Source organism: Phoenix dactylifera, chromosome 14 (genome assembly GCF_009389715.1).
Source record: "Phoenix dactylifera cultivar Barhee BC4 chromosome 14, palm_55x_up_171113_PBpolish2nd_filt_p, whole genome shotgun sequence".
NCBI lineage: Eukaryota > Viridiplantae > Streptophyta > Magnoliopsida > Arecales > Arecaceae > Phoenix > Phoenix dactylifera.
In genome coordinates this window covers 12,767,026-12,784,218 of record NC_052405.1, presented here as the reverse complement: position 1 = coordinate 12,784,218, position 17,193 = coordinate 12,767,026, and the positions used below count along the sequence as shown (strand labels likewise).

The following is a 17,193-nucleotide window of genomic DNA, read 5'->3' as shown; positions in this document are numbered from 1 at the left end:
AAGTACTTTCCTAGGTATTCTCTTCCTAGGAATCTGATTTCCAGGAATCATATTCCTAGGAGGAAAAATACTTCCCGCGAACCAAACGAGCCCTTATTTCCCATTTTTCCGTCCGTTCTCCATCTTCAGTTCCGTAGAAAAACTTCCTGATAAAATAAGGTTACATTGAAAACTGGAAGCATCCGATTTTTTTTTTTAATCTCCTCTTTTGTTCTTTTCCAAAGATTCCTCTTTGTAGAATCTCATTCCGGAGCAAGCAAGCGAAAGAGAAATCGCTGACCATCGATCGCTGAGGCATGGCGACCGCGGATCCCGTAGCCTCCGACCTCGTCGACTTCCTCAATGCTTCGCCCACTGCTTTCCACGCCGTCGGTATTGATCTCTCATCCCCTCCACTTCCAACTGCGTTCTCAAAAATTCGATCTTTAGGGTGTATGCGAAGGTTTGATAATGTGGGCGTTTATTTTGGATGTGAATAACTTTGTAGATGAGGCGAAAAGGCGTCTGAAGCAAGCTGGATTCAAGCAGATATCAGAGAGGGAGGATTGGGTGCTGGACTCGGGGAAGAAGTATTTCTTTACGAGGAACTACTCCACCATTATCGCCTTTGCTATTGGAAAGAAGTGAGTTCACTCTATCGCTCTTGTTATGTTCTTTATGAGGAGGATTTAGAGCAAGAAAAGATTTTGAGCGCAATTTTTGTTAAAAGTTGTCGTGGTTTTGTTTGGATTATAAGAAAGGAAGGTTTTTGTACTTCCAGCTATTGCTATTTTTCTCTGAGGAGGATTTAAAGCGCAAAAAAGGATTTCGATCGCGATGTTTCGTAAAGTTATGATGATGTTGTTTGGAGTACAAGAAAGAAAGTTTTTTTTTTTTTTTTTTTTTGTAATTCTGGCTCTTGTTATTTCTTTATGAGGAGGATTTAAGGCGGAAAAAAATTGATTGCGATTTTTGGTGAAGTTATGTTGATTTTGTTTGCATTATGTGAAAAAAAGTTTTTTTTTAATTAATTATAGCTCTTGTTAGAGGATTTAAATCGCAGAAAAGGATTTGATTGCGATTTTATGATGATTTGTTTGGATTGTAAGAAAGGAAGTTTTTTGTAATTCCAGATATGTTGCTGGGAATGGATTCCACATCGTAGGAGCCCACACTGACAGCCCTTGCCTCAAAGTCAAGCCTATCTCAAAGGTATCTGATTCCGCGATTTATATTTCTAATTTTTTTTATTGTTCATTATTTCATTTTATTTTTGTATAAAATTTTACATTTTTTGATGCCTGTGTTTCGTTTACGTCAAAATTTTCTTCTGTTAATCATTAATTTGAATCAGATAACGTTAATTGTTGAAATATGTTAAACTAAATATTGAGCCAATAATTGATCTTTTCTCTTGAATAGCAATATCTACAGTAAAGAGGACAGGAAAGGGATGGCTTTACATACATAAAGGAGAAAAGGACAAGGGGATGTCTACAAAAATGTAATTAAATTGTTAAATAAGTATACTTTCATGTTTTTTCCAGGTAACAAAAGGAGGGTACCTCGAGGTTGGTGTCCAGACATATGGAGGTGGATTGTGGCACACTTGGTTTGATCGTGACTTAACCCTGGCTGGGAGGGTGATGATAAAGGAAGTAAAGGATGGTTCAGTCTCCTACTCGCATAAACTTGTCAGGATTGAGGAGCCCATCATGCGTATTCCTACCCTGGCTATCCATCTAGATAGGTTGGTCTTATTATTTGAATTTTGTACTGGATTTTAACAGTTATCTTGGCATTTATGACTTTCATTTTGGGCATTAGCTTCTGCTTTGTGTACGTGACTAAATGCTTTACATGGGTATTCTGAACTATGACATGGGTGTCTATGAATCAACATTTCTAGTTTTCTACTATGTGTTCAAAACACCTGCCAGTTTTGGACTTTTGGGTGTAATTTTTTTTGGCGATCTAACATTGCACATATGATGTTTTTGTGACTGTTTAAGCCGAGGAAATGTACAATGTAACTTTTAGAAATGACTTTTTCCCTACAGTTCACACAAGCATTTTGAGAGGAAAAAATGTTTAAACCTATCATTTCTTCAGGATAGTGATTTAGCTGTTGTTTTTCTATATGCCTGGCTGCAGGGGTGTTTCAGAAGGCTTCAAAGTTAACACACATAGTCATCTTGTCCCTGTGCTGGCAACATCAATTAAGGTGATTTTAATTTTCTTCATCATTTTATGCAGATTATTTTCGAATAGGATACATGAATATCTATCAGCATGCCTGTAAAAATTCCAATGTTTCATCTAAGTTTCTGATTTTGTTGACAACAGACTATGCTTTCTATTGGATAACATTAATATGGTGCTTCTCTTGGTATCTGGAAAATTCTATCTAGGGTAATGTTCTTGCTTTGGAAACTCCTCAGAAGCTTGTACCTATACCCACTTCCTAAGTGCTTCCTTGCTTCACGAGTCTTTAAATGTCCATTTCCTTGCAACTGCACCAATACTCGCTCCTGCAGCCATACCGACTCCTAATTTTGGCAACCAAGGTGCTGCCTTGCTATTCAATAGCTATATGAAGTCACATATATTTTGATGACACAATTTTGTATTTTTCTGCCAATAGTTGTTAGCTTAGCTGATTGGTAGCCCTTTTCTATGGGCTTGCCCCGTTGGGGAGGTCTGAGGTTCAAGCCCCCACCCTGGTGGTGTCGCATTACCACTATATTGCTCAAAAAAGGAATGCTTATTCTGCTTATATGGTGTACCTATTATTGTTTCGCTTTTGTGGTCTGCCCTATACTATCCATGTTCTTCTATAATGCAGAGGCTTTACACGTTGCACATTTTATGGCACCCATATGAGCACCAATAAGAGTGAAACATAATGCATTGTGAAAGAGAATCCTAGATATTTAGAAGCACAAACTATACTCGAAGAATCTAATGTTTTCCTTTATTCTTTTATTTTTTCTTAAAAAAAATAGTTAAACATCTTTAAGGAGCATCCCAATGCATGAGGCTCCCACCACTGCAAGGCTCATGAAGTATCAGATGCATGTAGCCTTACCCCTGCATCTCAAGAGGCTGTTTTCATGTTTTAAACATGCAACAACTAGGTCACAATGGAGCACCCTTTCCGTTGCACCTAGACCCATCCTCTAGTTAAACATCTTTAAGAAGAAAAAAAAGAAAAAATAATTTATGAGCATTTTGGATATAGCTTAAATAGATAGCCTTGACTTAATATGGATCTATATTTCAATGGACTGATTGCGACTCTAAAACCTCTTTATTTTGGGCTAATTTTTTAATCTTATTTTGGTTTTCTGATGATTATGTGTATTAATCAAATACAATCCATCCTTTTTGCAAACTGGTCTATATCCTAGTGAGTGCAACCTTCATATGTTAGGAGGTTCACGTTTGGAGATTTCAAGTGTTGTTTCCCATGTGTTTCACCCAAATGATTCTAATTGGTGGTATTCCCACTAATCATATGGACATCTCTCAGTGATAGTATGACCTAAAAAATTACATATGGATAGTGAGACATGCACACATATAGAGTTGGATTGCATACTACACATTAAATATCTAGGAAAAATTTTAATGATTTAAAAATCAATAAGGAGCCATTAAATTTTAGATCTCATATAGTTGATCATGTTGCACCACTAAAAAATGTGTAGAAACCAATTCTATGTGTTGGAGCTTTCTAACCTATGCAAAAGTATACAAAAATAGTTGGCTATAATAGCATGACTTGATATTTGACATGATTCGAACATCAAAACCTTTTGATTCCTAGTAGATATGTTCTTTTGATGTGTAGGTCATGATCAATTGTGTGATTTTTCAATTTATTTGCTCTGTAATATACTGTAGTGTGCAACTTTAATTGGTGCCATCTTAATTTGCCCTCCTTGATGTATAGGCAGGTGATCACCAAAAGGTATATATATTTTTTAGTTTCTAGACATTTTTAGTGGTGTAGATCATGGAATAGAACTGTAATTTGCATGGTTAATAATTGATTCTGAATCATTAAATGTTTTGCTTCTTGTCATTTACTATTTTTACTGTAGATGATGACTAACAATGTAAAACTATAATTTGTATGGTTCATCATAGTTTTGCAAATGTTATCAAAGATTGAAAGCTTACTGTATTGTTTAAGTCATATATGTGTTGTATATATGCCATAACCATGCTACACAGTCTTATCCCAACTATTTGGGGTTTGCTTTATGGATCCTCATTTACTAAGGTTTCCTATCTAGGGCCATCTTTATGTTTTTTTTCTTCAAACTTTTCCATATCGTTACTCACAACTTCCATGCATGTTACCTTGTGTTTTCTCCTTCATTTCTTGGGTCCCTCAAGGCTTCAACACAAATTAAAGTACCTATCCTCATTGAATCTCCCTCAAATCTTTGTTGTGCATGCTCATGCTATTTCCATAGATTTTCTATCACTTTATCCCAACATTTCAGGTCATACAACATTGCATGCCTTATATAATATTTATTCTTAAGTCTCCAAGATATGCATCAATTAAGTAACTCTAGAGGCACCTCTCCACTTCATCTAACCAGCTCCGTAATTTGATCCTCTTAAATAGCCACCCTAATATTGATCCGATATTTGATACTGGTCTGGCCATCCCATTTGAAGGAAGATTTAGATAGTGAAATTTAATTTGTAATATGGTCGAGATTGTGTAGGATAGTAGCCGTTCGAATACGATATCTCAAATATGGGATATCCATAGGGGTTATATTGCGAATGTATGGCATAGGATTCGGTATATGATTCCGATTCGGTATATGATTCAAGGATCATACTCTATGTGCTGCATCATCCGAAACAGTAGTACCATGTATGGAACCACCTTAAGGGGCCTGTGTTTTATATACAATCATATCTTCTCGAGTTCTAGATCGTGCACCTTGGTCCGTATGCTATATTGCATTAGTGAACTGCGACTCAACAATGACCAAAATTATAGAGTTGAGTTGTACGCACCTGCGCCATATCCACTGCTACCTTTCTAGCCACCAGATGTATCATTGCTCAAACTACTATTATCATCATTGCTCGTATCACGAGATGAGCTAGACAACCGATCATCTGAGGGCTCATTGGTCTCAAAATTTGAATGAATAGGCTCTTCATCCACTCTCTCCCACGGATCAACAATTCTCTTTTCTTTCTCTTTCTTGCTACTCTAAGAAACTGTTTTCTTTTCTTGGATGCCCCTACTTGCGTAGCTCTGCTGGATGGCTCGATTAGGCCCACCACCCTAACTGGCCCTAACTCCGTGATAAGATTGGGTATCATTGGTGACCTCTTGGCATCTTGCTGTTAAATCTCTAAAAGGATATCTCGAACATAGATCCTTGTGATGATGATCGGCTCCTCTTGACCTCTTAGTTACTCGGCTGATTGTGAGCATGGTATGTGTCTCATGCCCATAGTTTGCATCCACCCTAGCCTCTCTTGTTATAAAACTATTGAGGCGATCTTGACTCATTAAGATTTGGTTGTTGTTGTGGTCCTCGAGCCAACCAATCATCAGATCTTCCTCATTATATGCCAAAATATTGTGGTGGATTGTCGTACTTTAGCTCTACCTCCTCTTGGATGTACTTCAATCTGAGCCTTAGATTATAGTCGATATATATCAAGTTGTTCAATCGCTTCTATGTCAACAGGTTGCTCTGCGGTAAATTAGGCCAAAGGTTGACCAGTTGTGCTCACAACCACTAGAGGAGACCGTCTACAAGAGAATCCATATCACTAACCTCCTTAGGTTTTTCGAAGTAGAATTACCGTTCAACTACAAATGCAATCATGTAAATTGCACATCAGGCACTATTTATCATAATTAGATCCAAGGTCCGCCGTACCGGTCCGGATCGGCGTACCGGTGGCCGGCCGGACCGGTACGGTACCGGTCCGGACCGGTACGGTACCGGTCCGGACCGGTACCGTACCGGTCCGGACCACTTTCTTTCCCATCAAAAAAAAAAAAAAAAAAACCACAGCGAGGCGCTGTGGTTCCCCCCCCCCAAAAAAAACACCGGTTCGCACCGGTACGAGGCCGGTACCAAGCGGTACCGGCCGGTACGGTCTCCGTACCGGCCGGTTCACAGAAGAAAACCGGAAATACCGGTTTTCATCTGTGTCCGGTACCGGTCAGGGACCGGACCGGTACGTACCGGCCCGTACCGGCCGGTACGGACCGGTACGGCATTCCTTGATTAGATCAATTGTAGTCAATGTCCAAAAATACTTGGATTCATGTTATTTTTGCTTACTATAGCTACCCTCTCATGAAGCTCTGGGAACCTGCTTCTCCCTGAAAATTAATTAAAAAAAAGAAGGAAAAGAACAAGGCAGAGAAGGCACGGAAGGCTTTCTCTACATCAGTTAGGCTGGTTGGAAGCCTGTATTGAGCTGACCACTCGAAACAACCGGTAATCGACCGATATTGGTCAGTACGTTTCGAATTGGGCTGTTCGGGATGGTTTAGCATTCATTAGATCTAATCATACAAAATTGCGAATAAATGCATCTAGGATTTCCCAAAAAAGGGATTCGGTTGTGAATAGTTATTTCAACCTTTGTTTCCCTAATCCTCTGGTTTTTTTATCTTCTTCTACCTTCTTGACTTATGGATGTCATACATGTTTCAACACTTATATTCTCCATAACTTGTAGGATTCTTATTGATTCAGCTAAACAAAAAATCCTAGTTATCGAAAGAAAACAAGAATAGTACGAACTAGATCTCAAAAATCTGATGCTTTCTCTTATTCTTTTACTGCCTCTCATCACTAGATACTAAAACATATTTAAGAAAAGCTGACATGCTCAAGGAATACTTGGAACATTATCATGAGACAAGAAATTGTTGCTAAGGGTCCATATGATCTGTAATGAACCAATAGCATCTATGAGACATGCTTTTCTACCTCTCATCATCGAGGCACCACGTTATATTTAATAAATGTTAATGTACTTGAGAAACATTCCAAACATAGGCATAGATATCCTTGCATAGGGTCCATGCAATCTGTAATGATAATTTATGAGTCATGTTCCTTTTGTGGTTCAATTGTATAATTGCATCGGCATAGTTTGTGTTAATGTTTCTCGTGACGTGTGTAAAACTTTTTTTTTTTGTTCTTTGATATAGTGCTTATATTAGAAGGGCAAGGGCATTTTGTTTTCTGTGCAATAATATAAAGCTTATGGTTCTACATGCTTTCAAACATGTTTAGATCCATAGTTCCTATTTTTGTAGTTCCAAGAGTCTAAGGGCCTAAGCAGCACCATAAGCATATCATCCAAGGAAAAAATAAGTGCGCTTAATACAACATGTCCTTGATTACGTTGTTTAATTGTGTGGTTGCAAGCATGCATGCATTTGTGATGCAAGAGTGCACATGTATTAGTTTCACTATTAAAGTGAAACTAACCATCTTTCCTTTTTAATCTATGTAAACTAACAATGTTTTGAGATCTAAGGTGAATAGTGAAGTAGTGTACAACCAAGGAAAGATCTTTATGAAGTTTGTTTTGATGTTATTCTTGTTGACATTTTATACCCTCTGTAACCAAATTCATGAATTATGAAATATGTTGAATGATGTCTGTCATGATGGTGGTGCCTTTTAGTTTAGTGTTTGTTAGTATACATGTTTTGTGTTTGTTTCAATACTTAACGATGGAATAGTTCAACAAAGGTGGTCCAATGCGTTTTCTTCAATTAGGCAATTCTAGGCTTCGAGCTTATATTTTGCAAATTGTGGACTACATATTGCCCCAAACCACCCGGTGCGGGATGTATGATACCTTACTGGGTTGGAACCGATGTGACACTCATATTTGGATTGTACTGCCCTATACCGAGGCGTATCGAGGTGTGTACCAACTCGTACTGAGGCATACTAAGATAAAAAGTGAGAAAAATGATTTGAGAAAATTTGTACCTTATCGTACCGATCAGTACCATGCCGGACTGGTAATATATTGGTACGGTATCCAATATTGAGATTGTGGACCTTGGTGCAGATTCTTATTTTTTGTTTTCATGAATCCTTTTTGTCTTTATTCTTACCGTCACGTCATTATCTTAATTCTCTACTTAGTCATTGTTGTAGTCTCCTGCTTTTCCAGTGGTCCACATTTCTGGTTTACTACACGTGCCCCTAGTGCTATGAGCCTATGACTAAACTTTCATTTATTGGACTTGCTATCATTTATGTATATCACCTTATTTTATCATAAGCCTTGCTACATCACTCCGATTCTTAGTACAATCCAGTCAGGATGCATCATGAAAGTAACTTGTACTATATAGAAACTTGCAAGTTCGTGGATTCATAGAACATGAACAAGTGCACATTTAACCTTTTACAGAAACTTTCATACACTATGAGAAGTATAACACCGTGTTATTGTGCTGCATGCTGAGCCTTTTAATACTCAATACCTTTTCTTTGCTATGGCTAACTTTGGTAATGATCCTTTATTTGAAGAATTAACTTGCCTAGTTTTCCAAACTTGTGGCATGAGGCAATGCAGGTATTTGATATTCTGAGAAAACTAGAATTTAGGAAAGTACAATAAACTATTCTGCCCCTCTGTATTTTTCCATTGTAATGCATATCAAATCCAGTACCAGGTTAATAGTTTGTACTTTGATAGTTGTTTTTGAAATGCATCTCTAAGTATTCCTGGCAAAGTGGCAATTTTGTAGCCTTAGTTGATAATCATTTGCAATATTGTAGCTTTAGTTAATAATCGTTTGGAAAATGTACATAGCTAGAAAAGGAAAATATACATGTGCCAGAGATTGGGGGACAATTTATTTTATTTTTCATATACAGAGCAGCTAACAATTATCTTTATTGACCTTGCCTGTAGGGTGAAATTCAGAAAATGGCAGGAGAAAATGGTCCTGCTGAATCCAATGAGAAAAGGAATATTGATAACAAAAAACATCACCCAGTATTACTTCAGGTATAAAGATTTTAAAGTTGTGTTATCTTCTATTTATGGGGTCTGCTTGTCAGTTTGTGTAGGTCTTTTAGGTCACTTGTGATTTACCTGACCAGAATGTAATATCTTTTTTTTTTTGGATCACCTTGTTGCTTAACATGTGCATTTCAATTCGTTGCAGCTGATCGCTAATCAGGCTTGCTGTGAACCAGATGGAATATGTGACTTTGAGCTGCAAGTTTGTGATACTCAATCGAGTCTTGTAGGTGGTGCAATGAAAGAGTTCATATTTTCGGGAAGGCTTGACAACCTTTGCATGTCATTTTGCTCATTAAAGGTATGTGTTCTTTTGGTATTCTTGTATAATAGAGAAGCATGGTATGCCGTACCATATTGAACTAGGTGGTATGATGCGTACCTCATTTACCAGTTTGGTTCCAGTACATGGTACGAGCGGCATACCGACAATTGGTACGCTGAACCAGCCTCATATTGTACCGTACCAACACAGAGATAGCATGGCACTGGTATGAGGCCTGGTACCGAGACGGTGTATCTTGTAGAGAAGGATTCTTGTACCTTTGAGTGTCTGATAAATCATTTGCTTTCAATTAGGTTAAATTAAAAGTTGCATCTCACAAAATTTCATGACATGATTAGAATATGCAAACAGATTTTCTAGTTCCAAAGAACTCATTCTCTCCATAGAATGTCCATAAAGAAATTGATAGCACTCACATTTTTTCTCCTTTAATGTTTTCTTCCAAAAAATGGCCTAGTTGTTTACCACCTTGTTGGCTAGATACTCTCATATTATAATAATCCTAAAATGTTAACACTTTTTGATGCTTGGATAGGTACTATAAAGTGTGATATGTCTTGTTATTTGAGAACAGATTGTGCTGAGGGAGCTAATCTGAGTTTTAATCCGTCCTAAATGCTCATGTTGTGTAAATTTTCTATGCAGGAATAAAAATAATAAGTAGGCTTAATTGCTTAGTGCCTATTTATTGAAGTAAGCAGCTGTGTAAAGATTATACTAACATTCTGAAATATGTTTGTCAAAAGAAAGGGAAGATATAACACCTATAGTAACATGTGTAAATAAATTGTTTATAAGGTGATAATTTAGATAATTAAGAATGTGCAAAGAAAGAAACGTATTTTAAGTGGGTATATCCATCAATTGTTGATAGACTCGCATGTCAATCAACTACAAACAGGACAACTTTTTGTAGATAGCTGTAGAGATTCTAGTTAATGTGTGACTGCATTGGCATTTGCTTTTTCATCCGTTTCTTAGAATGGAAGTGTGAATCATTCATTTATAAAATGTATACTGCTAGGATTTTGGAGTGTATATAGTCGCACAGAAAATTAAAAAGAAAAAAACTTAAGGATCATGTGAAGAGCACAACATGTGGGTGAAAATTAAATTTGGATTTGATCAAACCAAAACCAATGAATGGGAAAGGATGAATTTTCTTAGAAAATTTGCATGTTATTGTTGCTTGTAGACTCAGTTTTCCTAAGCCGATATACTACGATATGTCGATCGTCGTATCGACCCGAACCAAATAGTTCAACCTGAATCGAATCGACACAATATTGGGATGGTTCGGCAATGCGGGTTGATTCAGGTTATAGAACTCCCCCCTCCCCATCCTTGTCTTAGATTGGTTCTTTCCCTTGCTCTCTGCCCTAGCTGGCGCTCTCTCTCCCCTTTTTGATGTCGACCGACACTATTCAAGGGTCTAGTTGCTGCCGTTGAGGTAAGGCCCCCTTTTCTCCCTCTCCTTCTCTCCATAAGCTCTCCCTCGCCCTCCCTCCCTCTCTCTTCTTCCCTCTCCTCTCTCTCCCCTATGTGCAAGCCCGTTCTCTCTCTCCTCCTCCCTCTCTCTCTCTTCCTCCCTCTCCCCCTCTTTGTGGGCCCCTCTCTCCCCCTTCCCATCTTCCTCTCCTTGGTTCAGTATACATGGGATCAATACGATTTACCATACCGTATCAAACTGGTCACCGGCTGGTACAACCTCTAGTACCAGTCCGACAAACCTTGGTTGTTATAAAGTGGCAATTAAGATATGTGTATTTGGAGTATGAAATTTGTGATGCTACATTTCTTAATCAAGACCAAGAACAATGTTTGCATTCATTATCTTTTTCCTCAGTTTTTATTTGATTTTCCAGTCTTAAAGAAAACTCTTTGGCTTATGCCCTATGCCTTGAGGCTTAAACATTGTCTTATCGAGAGTAATACTTTGCTGTGCACCTCTACGCCTTTACGCTCTACTGAGGAAGAATACTTAATGCACTGATGCAAAATATTGTGACCAAGGTCCGTAGAATTGGTACCAAGAACCATAGTGGTATGTTATCCATTCGGTACGATATGGTACATGCACCATTTTGAGATAGCTTCCAACACTTTTTCTCATTCCCAGCCATGCTACTGCCCAAAATCTAACAGTACAAGGTGGTACCTGACGGGTTGCTTGTTCAGTTAGTATGTATAGGTTTAGCTCATGTACTAAACTAAACCTCGATATGGTATCAGTACCTTACCAGCATGGTACGATATAGTCAGTATAGGATAGTATGGGTTAGTATACGATGGTATGGATTGATGTGGCAAACCTTGATTGTGATGGAGCTTTTAATGTTTATCTTTTTTTTTTGGCCCCTAAAACTATCTGTAATCTTCTTCCATATTCGTCAATCAAGCCTTCTATAATGCCTTAAATTGAATCATCTTAGTATATGCAAGAATGTATAATATATGTTAAGTCCTAGAAACTTGTGTTTTTATTAATTCTTCAGCTTGTATACGTTTCTAACACATTTACCAATTACCATATTCTCCTAGTTTTTTTAATGAGATTTCAATTTCTCGAAATTGGATAAACTTCAATAGAAATGCACATTTTCCTATAAATGTTGAGTTGGAAGTGGGTTTTCTTTCTACTACATTTCTTTGCGTCCAAACACTTGTAATATAACAAATAGCCTTAATAGGACTGACCACCTGGTGTATGTTAGGGGCAAAAAATATTATGCTGGTTAGTGGAATTAGGAACTTCAATTAACTCTATATAGGATAATGGTAATAAATCTGTTGGAAATGGTCAGAAAATTACTTCAAACAGATGTTATTATAAGATTGATGACCAAGTGATAATGCAAAACCCTCAATAATAATTTCTCATTAACTTTTATTCTCTAAAACAGGAGCCTGAAACAATAGTTCTGTTTGATCTTAATTGAAATTTCCTATGAATAGAGAGCTTAGTAAAAAAATTGTGTAAATTAAGAGTTAAATACACTGCAGGGGCTTGCTGATGTTATTGTGACAAGCAGATGACTCATAGGGATCAAACAGCACTGGTGACAGCTTGACATCTTATAAGGTTATGATTGATCTGTTAAAAAGTAGAAGCAGCTCTCTGAATAGGGTATATGTGCCCACATATTTCGTTTGACAAATTAGACTAATTTTGAGTCTGATCTTTAACTAATTGTGGAAGGGAGTGGTTATTTGTCAAAATTTTAGAAGTCTCCATCTAACTCCCCCCTCCACATCTCTCTCTCTCTGTCTCACAAACACAAACGCATGCCCGCACAAACATTCCACCAGCCAATTAATGCATCTCACCTATTGATTATTCTCCATGTTATATTCTGCTGTCTGGTGCTCATAACTTTTAATTGGCTGCCTGAAGTATGTAGTGGATGCTTGCTTGCACGTACATATTTGAGAGTTCATGATATTTGACAAACTGAGATGTGCACTAGGGAGCAGCAAAGTGAAATGGCAAATGTAGTTGGATGAAGAACATTTCTAAATTTTAAATTTTGCTACTTAACATGATATGCTTCCTAGATAAAACCATCTTGTTTTTTATAGTTTGTGATGTACCTTACCATCAAATGGCATAAAGGATTTTCTTTTCTTTTCCTCCCCATTCTTTCTTTCTTTCTTTCTGTCTGGGACCTTGGTATGAATTCAGTGTGCCATTTGGCTTGGCCTGAAGTACTCAATACATATCTCTTGTATAGTAAAAAGCATTTAAAGCTTTAATTGGGAAAAATTGATCATTGGCTACATTAGCCACGCATGAGTTTGTTTTACCCTTAAGAGATCTTGACAAAATCAAGTGTTCGGTGTGATTGAAGAATCTTTTGGTTCATTAACTCTAAGGAGTTTTGGATTTTGTTATGGAATTTTCTTTGTTTACTAGATTTGGAATAGAATAATTTTATATTTGATCCAACAATAGGTTAATAAATTACTTAGTTAAGCATGGGCAAGAATGGGATAGCTTATGTTGTATATGTTACAAATAATATGATCGTTGTCGTTTGCTCTGCATTTTGGCTTTCTTTACTTTTTTTTCATATTTATATTATATTTTAATTTTCAGATATATTACTTAATGATCAATTAAAATTCTAATTCTCTATCTGAATTTCAGGCATTAATAGAATCAACATCTGCAGAAAGTTCTCTCGATGATGAATCTGGTGTGAGGATGGTGGCATTGTTTGATCATGAGGAGGTTGGATCTAACTCAGCTCAAGGAGCTGGTTCTCCTGCCATGTTGGATGCTCTGTCAAGAATAACAAAGTCCTTTGACTCTTCAGAGTCCAAGGTAGTATTTATTTGCATGTCTCTTTACATTTGATCATTTCAGTGCAAACAGATTGTTTCCATGAGCTCTTTATTACTATATGTATTGTCACTGTTTGTATTATTTGTTTTTGTTGCATTGTTGGCCTCACATTTCCACTCTGATGGAAACGGGAGGAACCTGACTTTTGAGTTGTATAGCTGTGCCTTAGGTATTTGTCAACTTATGCATATTTGAAAGAATATGATGCTTAATAATTGCTGCACGTGCATGCATGGGTGCTTGGCTGTTTGTTTACTAGTGTGTTTCTGTGTGTATGCATCATGTGGTCAAAGGCTTTGGAGTTCATAGAACATAATCAACTTAATTAGCCTACAGTCAAACGTCATTTATGGGATGTCTAACTTGATCACCTACACCATATGACATCTACATTATCCAAACTACTTCTAGATAAAATTCAAATGTCTTAGAGACATTAATAATTCTCTGACTGTAAAACAAAATTTATATTTGATCAATTGTTGAAAGTTGTACTGAACTCTCCTCATTAGATATTTGGTTGTGGAGTAGTTTTCCTGGCTGGCAATGTGCATCATCAGGAGGTGCTTACAAGGTTGTTCCCTTGTAAAGCATTGGGACATTTGTCAATAAATTGCTGTCAGCTATCTATGAATTTACATAGGTACCTATCTAGATGCACATCTTCAACCATCAGAGATCAAACAAGATACCTGGCCCAACTTGTGCATATATGTGTGTGTACAGACATCTAAGTTCTTGCTTTTTGTTTGCATGGATGTCATCTTAACATTTTTGTCTTGAGTTTATCAGACAGCTGCTAAAACTGGTCCAACTACTTTTCAGTTGCTTGAGAAGGCAATTCAGAGGAGTTTCCTTGTATCGGCAGACATGGCTCATGCCTTACACCCTAACTATATGGTATGTTCAAAATCTTGAGTTCTTTCATGCTGTTTACTGTTTTCCAGTTTCAATGGCTTCCAGACAAGCCTAGGGCATGCTTTATTGTTCTGCATGAGAACAAGACATCGTTTCCCCCTCTATTATTTTGTTTGCTTGGTTTCTTAGGACAAACACGAGGAAAACCACCAACCTAAATTGCATGGTGGTCTTGTTATTAAGCATAATGCCAATCAGCGTTATGCCACAAATGCCATCAGTTCGTTTATATTTCGGGAGATTGCAGAAAGGCATAACATACCTATTCAGGTCAGTTCACTCTCAAACTCAGGTTAATGTGTTAAACATCATGGAATATCTTTGACAAAATGGAGTATCATATGTTCTTGATTTCTGATGCATCGGATAGTATCTATATAGTAGATAGTAACTTCATCTTGACTTATTAAATTGGATTGAGATGGTGCTAAAGATATAGATATAATATCAAATTATGCTCATTAATTTTTTTTTCTTCAACTAAAACCAAATGCAAATTCGTCTGGCTCACTTGACACATGGAGTCCACGAATGTGTGCCTCTTCATTGTTTTTCCTAATATCCTTAGCCTCTCTATCTATTAGCTGGCAGTGATAAGCACGCTGTGAAACGGTATTTGTCTTCCTTTAAAGCACCATCCTTACTATTTTGGTTGGGGTGGGTTGGGAAGGAGGGGGGGGGGGGGGAGATAAATCTCACAATTTTTCTGTAATCTTTATGGTGGGTTTTACATTAAAATAAAATTTCAACTGCTTATGCATGTGCCTTAGCTAGGAACAAACAATGGCATTACTCTGGAAAATCAGTTATTAGAGATTATTAGATATGCTCACCTTCGAGGTTTGAAATTTCGATACTAAATTTATACTGATTTAATGTTTGTATTGGTATGCCCGGTAAGGGAATAGATTCAGTTTACAGATAATTGGTGCGCCCCCCATACAAAGTATCGGTTTGATACCGATACGGTATAGTTTGCCCATATGGGACGATATGCACGGGTACTACGACCTTTTTTTTTCACCCTCTTTTCAAACTTTTGGGGGTTCTCAGCATATTTTCCTCTCAGATTTCAGATCTTTAAAGCTAGCCAAATTTTCCAGAATATCGAACTTCCAAGGCTGTAACTATACTTCTAAACCTTCCACACAAAGCTGAGAACTTATTCAGCCTCACATGATTTTGTCTAACATGACATTATGGCTTCTGATTCTTTTTCATTGATTTAAACTGTTCTGCTATTCATAAACTTATATGCCCTTCTCTTCATGGTCTTGGTTGACATCGGTTTCCATTTGTTAGACAAGTCAGGTATATTGCCTAGTATTCTGATCCATACAGCAATATCACCTTTCTTGCTATCTTTTGGTATTTCTGTTTTAGTGTCAGCAGCACATCAACATTCCATTCATCAGATTCTCGGTGAATTCTATCCATATATATGTGAAAGACTGATTGAAAAATGATGAAAAAAGTTGGTACATTTATTGCTCCTCATGTTTAATTGGAGTCCTCTTTTTGCTGCGGCCTTGTGCCATGCGACACTGTATGCTTGGACAATGTGATGTGAATGAGCTTAGCAATAATAGGATAGTTCTACTAACATAAGCAAGAAGATAATTCTACTAAAACTCAAGAACAGCTTTTAGACACAATGTTCAGGCTGCATATCCACCTCAAACAGAGCGTTGCCTCATGCCTGCTTTCAAAGTGTAGGGATTCCAATTCGAACTCATATTCTTTTTTCCTGAATTATCGAATTTGGATTTCCATACCTTAGCTTGCAGACTGAGTAAATCACTTGCATTATCATGCACTCATCTGCTGGCTTTTTGAGGAAGGCTATTTGCCATGACATAAACAATGTTTTACACTTCGAATCAATTTGCCTGTTATACTTGGCCTTGTAATGCCAGTAGATTAGTTTTTCCCTTTCTTTGAACATGTATTGTTTAATCTTGCAGGATTTTGTGGTACGTAATGACATGCCCTGTGGTTCAACCATTGGTCCCATACTTGCAAGTGGTGTTGGAATCCGAACAGTTGATGTTGGTGCCCCACAATTATCAATGCACAGCATAAGGGAAATGTGTGCCGTTGATGATGCCAAACATTCCTTTGAACATTTCAAGGCATATTTTGATGAATTCACCCAGCTGGATGCAAAAATAACAATGGACATCTAATACCTCGTGACCTTCCAGGGTGCTGCAGATGTTTACAAGATATAGTTTTGCTTTGAAAGGACTGAACTCTTGTAATATTTAAGGCATGATTGCCATTATCTCACTGGATTGAATAGAAATCTCCATATCGGCTTCTTTAATTTGGTTATGCACCTGTTACTGCTAGACCGCTTCTCCACAGTTACCTGAATATGTATTGCTTGGGATGAAATTCTTCCGGCATAAAGTTTTCGCTTGCAAACTCAAGTTGCACCAAAAAAGTTTGATTGTTTGAAGGAGGTACCAAACACGATCTAAATATGACCACATAGCTTTCTGGATTAAAGTTATATAATCGAATGCTTTGTATATTTCCATCTATTCTCGATCCCAAAAATTAGCAGCTTAAAAACATCTAGATTTGACACAAAATA

General features: G+C 37.3%; 1 protein-coding gene across 2 annotated transcripts; it reads left to right on the top strand.

The window, feature by feature from the left end:
• Positions 1–128: 128 nt before the first annotated feature.
• On the top strand, positions 129–17,017 carry LOC103719874 (probable aspartyl aminopeptidase). Of its 2 annotated transcripts, XM_039133754.1 has the most exons (12): positions 141–159; positions 239–372; positions 488–623; positions 1,113–1,191; positions 1,527–1,729; positions 2,134–2,203; positions 8,935–9,030; positions 9,191–9,346; positions 13,479–13,655; positions 14,469–14,576; positions 14,724–14,864; positions 16,559–17,017. In XM_039133754.1, exons 2-12 carry the CDS (start codon positions 297–299, stop codon positions 16,778–16,780), a joined length of 1,464 nt encoding a protein of 487 aa, XP_038989682.1. In that variant the 5' UTR covers positions 141–159; positions 239–296; the 3' UTR covers positions 16,781–17,017. The 2 variants fall into 2 exon arrangements, with proteins under 2 accessions (XP_038989683.1, XP_038989682.1); XM_039133755.1 differs by having other exon boundaries at positions 129–372; positions 14,502–14,576.
• Positions 17,018–17,193: the final 176 nt, after the last annotated feature.

Excerpts from the sequence above, each read along its gene's own strand:
- LOC103719874 (XM_039133754.1), top strand. The coding sequence starts at position 297 with ATGGCGACCGCGGATCCCGTAGCCTCCGACCTCGTCGACTTCCTCAAT. Across the intron at positions 373-487 it reads CACTGCTTTCCACGCCGTCG|ATGAGGCGAAAAGGCGTCTG; the intron begins GTATTGATCTCT and ends ATAACTTTGTAG. Across the intron at positions 2,204-8,934 it reads TGCTGGCAACATCAATTAAG|GGTGAAATTCAGAAAATGGC; the intron begins GTGATTTTAATT and ends CCTTGCCTGTAG.